At 43.3% G+C, this 13,501-nt stretch overlaps 1 protein-coding gene across 6 annotated transcripts in view; it reads left to right on the top strand.

Annotated features, from left to right (window-relative positions):
• Positions 1-13,501, top strand: part of DNAJB6 (DnaJ heat shock protein family (Hsp40) member B6) — a 65,346-nt gene that overhangs the window by 36,947 nt on the left and 14,898 nt on the right. For 3 of the 6 annotated variants that reach the window (XR_009244951.1, XM_058660655.1, XM_058660654.1), the window contains 3 exons: positions 578-709; positions 2,442-2,583; positions 3,098-3,168. Coding sequence is in view for 5 of the 6 variants with exons in the window: in XM_058660655.1 (XP_058516638.1) it covers positions 578-709; positions 2,442-2,583; positions 3,098-3,168 (345 nt within the window). In the remaining variant the exon portion in view is untranslated. Of the gene's footprint in view, positions 1-577; positions 710-2,441; positions 2,584-3,097; positions 3,886-13,501 lie in introns of those variants that run through there. The other 3 variants (XM_058660656.1, XM_058660657.1, XM_058660659.1) reach the window with 3 other exon arrangements.

Here is a 13,501-nt window from a genome sequence, read left to right as displayed (position 1 = left end):
TTTGTTTAGATTTGATTTTAGTTCTTGAAAGATTTTTTTGTGAGACAATAAACCGTAGAAAAATGACAGAAATTCCTAATTATTCTTGGTTAAGTTCTGTAACTTTTTAGTTTGGCCGCTTGCTGTACTGTTCTTTCTTTTTATGCTTATTATTAATCACACTAAAACAATCGTGTTTATTTCTCATTTGCTTTGGAGAAGGCTCTAATGTCTTGGAATATAACTTCCTGATTGTGAAAACATCTTTGAAGCGGTGATAGCAAAAACTGTCTTAGCAAGAAGTTAATAAAAGGGCACTTGTCGTAGTGATAACAAGCTTTCTGTGTGTTTCTATGCTTAATGCCTTTTTTATTGTTACCTAGGCTTGACTCAAACGCCTGCGTAAAACTGTTGCATGAGCCAGTCTTTCAGTTAGTCCATATATGAGCTACTTAATTATAACATCGTGTAGATAACACTTTGTTTCCTAGTGGCGTCGTATGTTATAAAGCATTAACTCGTCTTTTCCTCTTATCACAGCTCTTCTGTGGAAAACAAACTTGAATAGAGGTTTTATAATGTATGTTTTTGTTTCCAGAAGACCCATTTGAGGACTTTTTTGGGAGCCGAAGGGGTCCCCGGGGAAACAGAAGCCGAGGCCCGGGTTCGTTTTTCTCTGCCTTCAGTGGATTTCCAGCCTTTGGAGGTGGATTTCCTGCTTTTGATACAGGTATTGAATTCCTAGATTTAATTTCTGTCATCTAAACAGAAGTCAGGGCTTACAGTGGTTGGTTAGATCAGTTAAAAGTGTATGTTTCATTTGTTAGAATAGTTGATGGACTTGTCAATCGGTTTGGCTTGTGCGTATCTGTTTAATAACTTAGTTTTCCTCCTGATTGGCCCAGGAATATTGGGAAGCCTTTTACTGTTGTTAATATTAATGGTCAACATTTATTGAAATTCTTAGTTAAAAGGGGTTTAAAGTGTCCTGGCTTAGTTACACAATAGCTCATTTCAGTAAACATTTTGTTTTTGAACTCTTGCAGATAAAGCAAATATACAGACAGGTAGCACCCTTTAGGAGGGTCCACCTGATGCATTCAGCCTGAGTTGGTGACCCTGTTCATGCTAGTGCAGTTGTGATATGCTTAGCCATATGCCTCTAGTGTTAATGGCTAACTTATGGGAAGGCAATTTATACACTAAAATAATGTGCAGAAATCATGAAACAGCTATGTGTTCTACCTGGAGAATTAGAAAAGTGCCAGCTCTTTGAAACTTGATCTAGACAAGCTGTTTTGTTTCTGCTTTTATTTATTTATTTTTTTTTTAAATTATTTATTGTTTAACTTCAGTAATTACATTGTATTATGTGACACAATTACATAGATACTTGGGTTCTCCCCCCCCTCCCCAAACCCTCCCACCATGGTGGATTCCTCCACCTTGTTGCATAACCACAGCTCAAGTTCATGTTTCTGCTTTTAAATCTGATTCTGTAATGGCAGCTGTTACTTAGGTTGCATGCTTCAGCTCTGAACAGTGTGCTGATACACCACAGGATTGAACTTCAAAAGTCATTCTCCTTTGATACCTTGCAATGTAATAGCTGTAGGTTAACAAATACAAAAGAATGCTGGTTAAAGAATGTGAAGAAATTTTTACTTCAAAAAAATGAATGGCTAGGGTGTCTCTGTCTATGGAGAAAGCTGTCCTTACTACCAAGGAGGCCAGTGGCTCCAGGTTTAATCTAACCCTGTAAACATTGAGATATGGTCAATCCAACTGGAAATGGGTTACAAGTGTAAAATGTACACCAGATGTAGAGATTATGTTCCAAATCTAGTGTTTCTGATATACTGAGTGATAACCTGAATGTTGATAAAATATTGCGAGGCATTGCAGTAGAACCTGTTTTGAGTCATATTCAGGTATATACATTATTTTCAGCATTTTAGAAATAGGCCAACTGTTAAACTTTTTGTGAAAGATAAGTTTGCTTTGGTATTCCTGGTTAAAATGGTTTTTAGAATGAAAAGATAGAATGAAAGTCATGTGGTTGAATATGTTCATGGGATGTAGAACTCTAGTTTCTTAGGTTATTAAGTACAGTATTGTTTCCATAATGAATTTAGATTTTTAATGCTTTGATTTTTATCCCCATGATCTCATTGTAAAGATAAGGGAAGCAAGTTCACTTGCCTTGCTGAGAGTTAGAAGATGTATTTCACCACATGCTGCCTCTGTGAAGCCTGGTGCCAAATAGGTCACCCATGGATAAGGAGGCGTCGTTGGCAAGTGGTGGAGCCTGAGATTGAAGATAAGGAGGACCGGACTCTGTCCTCCTTTGCCTTCTTGCTCAGTCATTGAGGAAGGCCACCTTCCCTTCCTGTGGGATTTACCTTTGCATTAATAGCTTTGATTGTATTAGTTTTCTATCATTCATTTCTGTTTTCCTGTAGGATTTACTTCGTTTGGTTCACTGGGTCACGGAGGCATCACTTCATTCTCTTCTTCATCATTTGGTGGTAGTGGAATGGGCAACTTTAAATCTATATCAACTTCTACTAAAATAGTTAATGGCAGAAAAATCACTACAAAGAGGTAAACTGATATATATTTGTTGTGTTTAATAAGTAGATGTAGTGTTTGATTGCAGCAGCTCACTTTGCACGTCCGTAGTGTGATTTGTAGATGTACAGTGCCAATGTGGCAATGAAAGAATCTTTATCTTAATGTGTACATTAGTTTACTGGAGCTTTTCCTTTTTTACATTTACTCAGTGTGTTAATTCATGGAAGTAATCTGTAATTGGGAAGTGCATTTAACATGTAGTATGTAATGTTTTCTCTGTTACTAAAACGATAAATGACAAACTATCTTCATGTCAAACCTGTACTAGTTTTGTTTGTGTAACTCGGCAGGTACTTAGCATTCAGTTTGAGACAAATTCTTTGGTTTTTTTTTTTAAAGCAAAGATTGTCAGTAGCTTGGCTTAACTTGCTGCTTTTAGACCAAAAAAATTACTTTTCACACGGCAGGTGAAGAAATTTTTAAAATACATGTTTACTGATAATACAAGCTTTAAAAATGCTTTAAAATGAATTCTATTCTACAGAATTGTCGAGAATGGACAAGAAAGAGTAGAAATCGAGGAAGATGGCCAGTTAAAGTCCTTGACGATAAATGGTAAGGAGCAGCCGCTACGCTTGGATAACAAGTAATTCAACGCACGCATTTAACAGAAATGTTAAACTATAACAAGCACCATTTGAGGATTAACAGGAACATTTTTTTGAAGATTTCAAACGAACTCAACTTTCAGTATAATTGTACCTAATCTAAAGTATTTATAAACAGCTCATCGGAGCATCTATTTGTCATAGACTTTTGAGTTTATTGTTGGGACCACATAATAGGACCATTTTTTTTGTCTTTAAAATTGTTGTAAATCTCTGTATGCACTTTGCTTTTTTATGAAACGTGATCCAAGGTGAGCCGTGACTCTTCAGTAGTGCTAGGACAAGATTGTACACTAACACCAGCATGGACCTGCTTCTCCATTGTGTTTGAAATGGGAGCCACGTAGTGTCAGCCTGCTGTGAAGTAACATTGCCAGGATGAATCTTCTACAAAAATAATTTCAGTTTTTTCAGTATTTAGTAATGAAAGAGATTAATGCATTAATGGTAATACATTTCTGGTTTAATATAAATTAAGGATGTTTTCTAGTTGTGCATGAAAAGCTGGTAATTTAGTAAGTTTTGACAATTGTTTAAATATGTAATGTTAAGCTTAGGTTTTAAAAAAAAAGTAAAGCTGGTAAAATGGGTCTTTTGTCATTTGCTTTTAAAAAAGAAAATAAATGCAAATGTGTTTGGTGCATTTTTTTGTGAGTGGGATCTGTAGCCTTCTTGTGTCTGTGTATGATTTTGTGCCTGGGCTTCCAGTGTCACTTTATTAGCGTTTCATCGTATTCGTGAAGGTGGATGCTGAATTTCAGTTACATTTTCCTCTGTGTATTTTGAGATTATATGAAGACTTACCTATTTATAAGTGATGATATAGCAATTGGACTTTTTTTTTTGTAACATTTGTGTGTGGGGGGGATGAGATACAGTTATGCAATTTGTTCGTTCTTAAAAGTATGTTCTAGTTTTCTAGGGTTTATTTAATGTAAGATTCCTGAAGAACAATATGCATGGTAAAGTCATGAAATGATTTAGGTGTGAGCCAAAATAAAGGTTTTTTTGTTTTTTGTTTTGTTTTGTTTCTCAGTCTCTAAGATTGTTATTGGCACTCTTGGTTTAATCTACCCCCTTCTGTTTTGCTGTTTTATGATTGCTGTAGGGCCATTTGCCAGCAAACAAATTTTAGTCAGTGTTAGCTCAGTAAAAAATTATATTGCACCATGGAGTTTTTAAGGAACCTCATATATTGTGACTGAAAATATGTCAACGGTATATTCAGAAATATTAATGGGAGTTTTAAAAAAGGACTAAGGCAGTAATCAAAGTATTTGAAGGCAGTTAAAGGAAAAATGACAGGCGTGAATGTGTTCTTAAAGATTTATTTCTTTGGAGATGGAGAACTGTCCTGTGTCCCTGTTCATACGTCTACCAGCTGCGGTGGATGTGGCGAAAGCAGAGATGCCAGAGTTCAGTGGCTGACAGGACCCGTGTCCTTGGGTTACTCTCTGCTGCCTCCCCGGGTACTTTAACTGAAAGATTGCCTTTATTCTGCTCCTTTAAATAGGAGTGGTGATTGTATTAAGTTGTTAATAAAATGGGAAACATTTTGTTACTGTCAGCTCTTGTTCTTTGGATTTCTGAGCTCAAGCCAAGTTTATTCCTGGAGAATTAAGTCCAGAGAATATGAAAACAACTTTGGAAAGTTAAGGAAATAGCTTTGTGCATTGATGTATCAAATTGGTAATGATTTGGAAAGGTGGTAATCGGTTTCAATCCATGGTTTTGATAAATTTGATATTCTCTCCCCTCCCTTGTTTTTTTTTTTAAACTTATTACTTAGTTGAAAGGCAAAGCTCTAGAGAAAAAGGAGCGACAGAGATCTATTCCGTGCTGATTTACTCCCCAAAAGGCTGCAGTGCTCAGAGAGCTGATTCCAGGGGCCAGGAGCTGCATGCTAGCGTTCCCCCTGAGAAGAGGGATTGGAGCACCTGCACTGCCTGCTGCTCTCCCAAGCACGTTAACAGGGAGGGAGCTGGGTCAGAAGTGGCCACACTGATGGGCCGGGACCCAAGTACTTCACGGTGCATCAGCAGGAAGCTGTCAGAAGCAGAGCAGTCAGGAGTCAGGTAGGTGCTGGATGTCATTGGTAGCAACTTAATCTGTTGTGTCGCTAGATTGGTCCCCGTTTACTTTGTTTTAAAGACCTATAGAATATATGCATTCAGTACTTGACAGTTGGACCCGAGGATTCCTCTGCGCCCGCCACTGTTCTGTCGTCTTGGCTTGGGTTTTGTTCTCCATCCTCAATTGGGGGATTTTCTGTCCTGATAGAACACCCATCTGCACTTACATATGCCCTGTTTCTAACTTGTGTGTTCCAGTCCCATCCTATGTGTCCTGGTTCTTTTCCCCACCTCACCCAGTTTATTTCAGTCAAGGATTATTCCTTCAAAATGTAAGCCATTTCGAAGGGTCAGTCTCTGATTTTTGGATGATTCATCTTTTTTTTGACTTTAAGTGGATATATATGAAAGGCAATTAGAGACCTTCCATTCAATGGTTCTCTTCCCAAATGGCCAAGAAGCCAGGAGCCTGGAAACTCCATTTCTGTCTTCCACGTGAGTGATGGAGGCTCAAGCACTTGGGGCTTACACTGCTTTCCCAGGTGGGTTGGCAGGGAGTGCAGCAGGTGGAACCTGAACTGGCACAGGATTCCAGCGTCACAGGTAGCAGCCTAGCCTGCTGTGCTACACCAACCCACTATACACAACAGGTTCTTCAAAGGACGAAATAGGCGTGTCATTCGCTCAAGTTCCTTTCATAACCTGTGTGAGTGTAGGGCACTCGTTTAGGGGGTGGTAGAGTTTGTGGGTCGATAATCTTCCCAGCTGGTTAAAATTTTTTTAGTGATCTAAAGTTTAAAAGTTCACGCTTAATTTTCTTAATTACCTTTTTGCTCCATTACCTCTTTAGGGCATATTATTTTTTTGTTTTCTTACACACAATTTTTTTTTTTTAGATTTATTTTTATTTGAAAGGCAGAGTTATACAAAAGGAGAGTTACGGGAAGGGATCTTCTGTCTGTTGGTTTTTCCCCAAATGGCCCCAATGGCTGGAGCTCAGCCAATCTGAAGCCAGAAGCAAGCAGCTTCTCCCAGGAATTTGTAGGTTATCATAGTTCTGCACTGGGTTGCTTAGTCGGGTGGCAGTCTTCTAAGGCTGCTTCCCTCAGCTTGGTTAAATCACTACATTCTCCATGACTACATTCATTCATAGAATGTAGTTTTGCCATTTCTGCTTTAGATACTTTTTCTTAGACATTTATGAGAACTTCTCCATGTTGGGGAGCATATCTAAAATTATGAATAGGTTAGGTGTGGTGATACAGATGGCTTTAAAAAAAAAGCTTATTATTTATTTTTTTTGTAAAGGCAGATATACAGAGAGAAGGGGAGATGGGAAGATCTTCCATCCACTGATTCAGTTCAGAAATGGCAGCCATTGCCAAATCTGAGCCCATCTGAAACCAGGAGCATCTTCTAGGTCTCCCAGATTGGTGCAGGGTCTCAAGGCTTTGGGCCATCCTCTGCTGCTTTCCTAGGCCATTAGCAGAGCAGGATGGGAAGTGCAGCAATTGGGGCAGGAAATGGTGCCGGAACTGGTGCCCATGCTGGATGCTGGCTGGCACTTACTGGCAGAGGATTAGCCAGTTGAGCCTTCCCACTGACCTCAGTACAGATGACTTCAGAGCTTTTGAGTGTGTGTTCCTATGCTTTCTAGGGATGTGCAGTAATTACATGTACATTCTGATACTCACATTTGACTCGGCAATTAAAAATGTTATGAATTGTGCATTTTGGGTCTTCTGAATGGGTGTTGAATCCCAAGCAGCCGGACCATCCTCTGCTGCTTTCCCAGCTCATTAGCAGGGAGCTGAGTTGGAAGTGGATCTTTCAGGACTCGAAGCACTGTGTTACAGAAGCTTCACTTGATGTTCATGACACCTGCTCCCAGGTGGAGTTCTGCCATTCATTATTTCCCTTTTCAATTATAATTATCAGGCCAAGGTAGGGCAGCGCTGAACCTCAGGGCCTGGAGACCCATCTTGGACTCCCATGAGGCTGGCAGGGTCCCATGTTTTTAGCCCATCCACTAGCTGCTGCTTCACAGGCATGCTAGCGGGAAGCTGGATTTAGAGACAGTCAGGGCTGGCACTGACGCAGTGGCTGTCATGTTGATCCTCTATTTGTAAGCACCGTGCATCCTGTATGGGCTTCAGTTCCCATCCAGCTCCCTGCTTGTGGCCTGGAAATGCAGTGGAGCGTGGCACAAAGCCTTGGTTCTGCTCCCATGTGCAAGACCTAGAAGAGGCTCCGTGCTCCTGGATTTGGAATGGCTTCCTATGACCATTGTGACCATGTAAGGAGTAAACCAGTGGATGGTTTACTTCTCTATCTGCTCCTCCAGTAAAAATAAGTCTTTTTTTTTTTTTAAGATTTATTTAGTTTTTATTACAAAGTCAGATATAAAGAGAGGAGGAGAGACAGAGAGGAAGATCTTCCATCCAGTGATTCACTCCCCAGGTGAGCGCAATGGGTGGCGCTGTGCTGATCTGAAGCCGGGAACCTGGAACCTCTTCCTGGTCTCCCACGCGGGTGCAGGGTCCCAAATCCTTGGGCCATCCTCGACTGCTTTCCCAGGCCACAAGCAGGGAGCTGGATGGGAAGTGGAGCTGCCGGAATTAGAACTGGCGCCCATATTGGATCCCGGAACATTCAAGGCGAGGATTTTAGCCGTTCGGCCACGCCGCTGGGCCCAAAAATAAGTCTTAAAGGGGGAAAAGGGGCAGGGCTTCCCTGGCACTGTGACACTGGATGAGTGCGTCTCATTTTGCTGCTGAAACCCTCTGTTGCACAACCTGCCCCCAAAGGTTTGAATCCCGTGCAGTGTGACAGTTGGTTTTCTCCAATCTCTGTTTATTCTGAGTTTCATGACCTACATGGGAGTTTTATGGTGGGAACCTTAACCCCATCTAGGGGTTCTGTGTTAATGTTAGACTGTAGAAAAACTGTTAGAATGTGCATGTTAAGGATTATGCATGCTTTGTTGCCACATAATTCTAGCATGTAAACTTGTTTGCTGTGTTGAGTAAATACAAAGTGGTAATTTCCTTTGCATGCCACTGAATCCTGAAATGCATCAGGTGCCAGCTTATTAACTTGCATTGTAGAGCAGTAAGCATGTGCCGTTCCCAGTGTGCCGTTCAAGTGTGGTTTGGTAGGGTTTTGGAATATGCCAGAAGGAGCTGTATCTTAGCATAGAATATTTCATTTCTCTTTGGAATGCTCAAGGATAAATGTGCCAGTTTTCTTACTAGGATTGAGTTATGCCTTAAAAAGCTGTCAGCTTCTATCATTCCATTCTCCCAAACATTTCCTTATGGGAAATCATGTATAGAACAAGATTGAAGAGGAGTGTTTTCTGGAAATGGCCCTGGTTCTGACGCATTGCTGCAGAGGTGGGATGGATTCCTTTTCCTGCCTCAGTGTGAATATTTGCGTTCCGAGAGCTCTACCTTCCAAGAGCTCTGCTTGTGGCTGTTTGAACATTTGCCGACAGGGCTGAGGACACGTGTCGGAGGGTTGCCTTGTGTGGGCTGGGGCATCTTGGTGAAATTACAGCCTGAGTAAAGATTGGTTTATGTATTTGAAAGCCAGTTACACACAGAGATCTCCTTTCTGCTCGTTCACAGCCCAGATTACTGCAATGGCTGGAGCTGGGCACACCAGGAAGCGGGAGCTGCTTCTGGGTTTTCCACGTGGGTGCACTTAGGCCGTTCTGCACTGCTTTGCCAGGCACATTGGCCAGGAGCTGCGTTGCAAGTGGACCAGTCAGAACTCTAACTACACCAGCACGGTACACAGGTACCATACTGTACCACAGCGCTGGCCCGAGACTTACATATAAAGTATATTATTTTTGTAGTTGAAAGAGTTACAGAGGAAAGGAGGGACAGGTCTTCTGTCCACTTGTTCATTCTCCAAATGGCTGCAGTGGCTGGCCATGAGCCTGTCTGAAGCCAGGAAGCAGCTTTTTCCAAGTCACCCGCTTGGGTACAGGGTCCCAGCATTTCTTGAGCTGTCTCTGCTGTCTCTGCTGCTCTCCCAGCATAACAAGCTGGATCAGGGCCTGGCGTGGTGGCCTAGCAGCTAGTCCTCGCCTTGAACGTGCTGGGATCCCAGGTGGGTGGCGGTTCTAGTCCCGGTAGCTCCACTTCCCATCCAGCTCCCTGCTTGTGGCCTGGGAAAGCAGTCGAGGACGGCCCAAAGCTTTGGGACCCTGCACCCGCGTGGGAGACCTGGAGGAGGTTCCAGGTTCCTGGCTTCAGATCGGCGCGCATCGGCCGTTGCACTCACTTGGGGAGTGAATCATCAGATGAAAGATCTTCCTCTCTGTCTCTCCTCCTCTCTTTATATCTGACTTTCCAATAAAAATAGATAAATCTTAAAACAAACGAACAAGCTAGATCAGTCAGAAGTGGGGTAGCCAGGACTGGTACCGGTACCTCAGATGGAGGCTCAGCTTAGTTTGTGACAGTGCATGCCTCTCTCCAAATCCTTTTAATGGTTTCTTTTACTGTTGTCAACAGTCAGTGCACAGGTGAGCTCTGATTTCCATGTTCAGGGTTAGTGGATGGTAATAAGTATTTGGTAGGACAGAGTCCAGTGCTGTAGAAAGGCGTCTACCTGGGGCAGAGGTCTGGGTCCTTGCTGCAGTTGCCCTTCAAGCACCAAGGCATGAGTTCCCTCTTTAGTTGTCTGTGCCCAGCGCGTGACAGCTAGACCTTGTAGGTAGGAGCTGGCCTAAGACTCTTGTGGAGCATGGCAGTATGTGGATGTCCTTTTTTTCCCTATAAAACTTTAGGCACTTGATAGTCTGAAGTCTTGGTGCCTGGAACATGGTTGGAGGAATGTATGCATTTAGGATTAGTTACTTCTCACCAAGGGCACACTACCTTCAGCCTTTGTGTGGCAGTGTCCTTGGACTTAATACCTTATAAACTGCTCAAAATGATTTCAAACACTGAAGTGAAGAGACTGGCAGGCTTCTCTCCCTCATCCCCATCCCCTACTCAGTAAGTGCCCAGATACCACAGAGAGCCAGGACTTGGGAGCTGGGAGCCAGAACAAAATTCCCATCTCCTTTGTTGGTGGTAGGAATCTCTAACTTTAGTCTCCAGGGATTGCCGGACTGACTTACCTCACCCAGGCTATTCTGTTGCTGGCACTGTTACCTTAACTGCAGTACCAAGTGACCGCTCCCAGCATACTCTTCAACATACAGAAATTTTCTGTATCAAGATTTTCTACTATTACATTTTTTTTTTAAAGATTTATTCATTTTATTACAGCCAGATATACACAGAGGAGAGACAGAGAGGAAAATCTTCCGTCCGATGATTCACTCCCCAAGTGAGCCACAATGGGCCGATGTGCGCCGATCCGATGACGGGAACCAGGAACCTCTTCCAGGTCTCCCACACTGGTGCAGAGTCCCAATGCGTTGGGCCGTCCTCAACTGCTTTCCCAGGCCACAAGCAGGGAGCTGGATGGGAAGTGGAGCTGCCGGGATTAGAACCGGCGCCCATATGGGATCCTGGGGCTTTCAAGGCGAGGACTTTAGCCGCTAGGCCACACCGCCGGGCCCTACTATTATACTTTTAGCATGAGTAATAATAGCAAGCATTTCCCAGTAGGATGATTTTGAAATTTTACAGTGATTGTGCTTTGTTTCTGAGGGAGATTAATGTGTTCAGAACTGTAAGTCTTTTGTTTATACTTTTTTTTTGAACTGGAGATCACTGCTGAAATTTATCCTTTGATTTCCTGCGACATTTTGCAATAATAGCTCAGTTGTTCATGTGTGCCTTCGTAGTTCGGGGGAGGGGGGCTATAAGTGGAATGCTGTTTTGTGTTGAACTAAGTTTAGATCCTCTAAGGATAGTCAAACTCGGGAACAACTTCGGTTTCCAGAGTGAATCAGGTTTGAATAGACATGTAATTTGAAGCTCTCTGATTTGTAGGCAGCTTGTCGGGGAAGGAGTCATCACCTGTTTTCCATGGCTTTTTTCTTTTTAAAAAAGATTTTATTTATTTGACACACAAAGTTAGGAAGGATGAAACTTAGATCTTCCACCTGTTGATCGACTCTTCACATGGAGACAATGGCCTAGGCCCTGCTGAGGCCAGAAGCTTCTTCTGGGTCTCTCATGTAGGTGGAGGGGCCCAGGGACTTAGACCATATTTTGGTGCTTTTCTAGATGGATTAGTAGGGTGCTGGATTGGAAGCCAAGCAGCTGATGCTCAAACTGGCACTCGTATGAGTTATTTATCACACAGTGCCAGCCCTCCTCCCCCCACCCCAAAGATAATCTCAGGGATTGGCTCAGAGGTCTTTGGTTCTGTGTTGAGCAATATATGAACTTCTTTGAGCTGCTGCGTCCAAGCCTTCTCCTGACTTAGTGGGCCATTAGCTCATCTCCATAAGCAAGGTCCTCACAGGAAGACTGAAGAACTTGACAGAGAGACTAGAATTACTTGTCATAAGTTGTGTCTTCAGATAAGTTAGGGTTTATGAATGCGTGTACCTACAACTACTCTCTTTTCATTTTACTTTTCTGTGCATCCCCCCCCCCCCCAACCCTCCACCAAGGCAGAATTACAGAGAGAGGATAGACAGAGATCTGTTGATTCCTTCCCCAGATGGCTAGCATTGGCCAGGAGCTTAAAATGGACCTCACTTGTGTATGCAGGGGCCCAAAGCACTGGTCACTCTTCTGCTTTCCCAGGCATGTTAGCAGGGAGCTGGATTGGAGTGATCCCAGATCCAGGCAGCCAGAATTTGAACTGTTACCAGTATGGAGTACCAGCACTGCGGGTGAAAGCCTAGCCTTACTGGGTTACAGTGCTGGCCCCTGTGTACCTCTTTCGTCTTTATTTGTTGTAGTATTAATTCTTTCAGTTCTGCTCATCTTGAGAAATGTGCTTTGGAGATGTCCTTAAGTTAGCCCAGCACCGAAGCCTAACCAGGAGAGCGGCCCTCAGCACAGCGTGTTTCCTAGGGACTTTGTAGAAACCATACATCTAGGTTAGTAGGCAGCTTCCAACTCTAATGAGGGAGCTAAGAACATTTCTTCTTTGTGTGCAAGAAAGCCCAGGCTAGTTCACCATCCTCTGCCATGGGGCTCCATATGCTGGCTGGTGGCTTGTGGCCATGAGCTATTGGCAAGGTAGCGAGAGGAGCCTGTGGCTTGAAGCAGCTCGTGCACCATCGAGATCTGTGTGGTTCAGAATAGGCAGCCAATTCCGTTGTGCCATGCTGGCATTTTCTCAGTGTCGTTCCACCCTCTGAGATCCTGGGGTCTGCAGCCATTTCTGCAGGTGGACTGCTGTGTTGGTGTAAGAGCAGGATTTAAGGCATCACATTCTGCTGTGCTTTGATACTTAATGTAGCAGTGCCTGTAAAACAAAGTAGGTCACAGGGGTTAAAGTTTGGGAGGGGAGGCCCAGGAACATCCTCCACAGCTGAATAACTTGGAGAAATCAAGTCTGAAGGGGCTTGTCAGACAAATAAGCGATTATGTCTTTCGTGCCATCTTCCCTTGCAATGTGGTGATAGTATTTTTTTGGTTCGGGTGTAGTCCAGGCACTGTTGAATTATTACCACAAGAGATGGGTATTTAGTCTTGCAGTTAAGATGTTAGGGATGCCTACATGCCATTATCAAAGTCCTGGCTCCTTTCAGCTCCAGTTCATGTCATTGTGCATGCTAATAGGCACCGGATGATGGATGGATCCTGCCCGCCACGTGGGAACCCAGAACCAGTTACCAGGTTCTGTCGTAGACCAGCCCTGGCTGTTGGGTGTTTAACGAGTGAACCAGTGGGTGGAAGATCTGTCTTTGTCCCGCTGCCTTGCAAAGAAATAGAACAGATCGTCTTAGTAAAGTAACCGCCAAGACCTAGCTGGAGAGGCTGGTATCCTGCAGCAGGCTAAACCCCCAGACCAGGTACCCACTTGCTCTCACAGTGCAGATGAGCGTCAGCTGCTTTGCTACTATTCCAGCTTCTGACAGTGCCCTGGCTCAGGAGATCAGGCAGGCTATGGAATGTATTTTTTAAAAGATGTATTTATTTTTATTGTAAGGTCAGATATACAGAGAGGAGGAGAGACGGGAAGATCCAGGGAGCTGGATGGCAAGTGGAGCTGCCAGGATTAGAGCTGGTGCCCATATGGGATTCTGGTACGTGCAAGGCGAGAACTTCAGCTGCT

This window comes from Ochotona princeps, chromosome 2, assembly GCF_030435755.1.
Source record: "Ochotona princeps isolate mOchPri1 chromosome 2, mOchPri1.hap1, whole genome shotgun sequence".
Classification (NCBI taxonomy): Eukaryota; Metazoa; Chordata; class Mammalia; order Lagomorpha; family Ochotonidae; genus Ochotona; species Ochotona princeps.
This window is presented reverse-complemented; position numbering and strand designations above follow the sequence as displayed.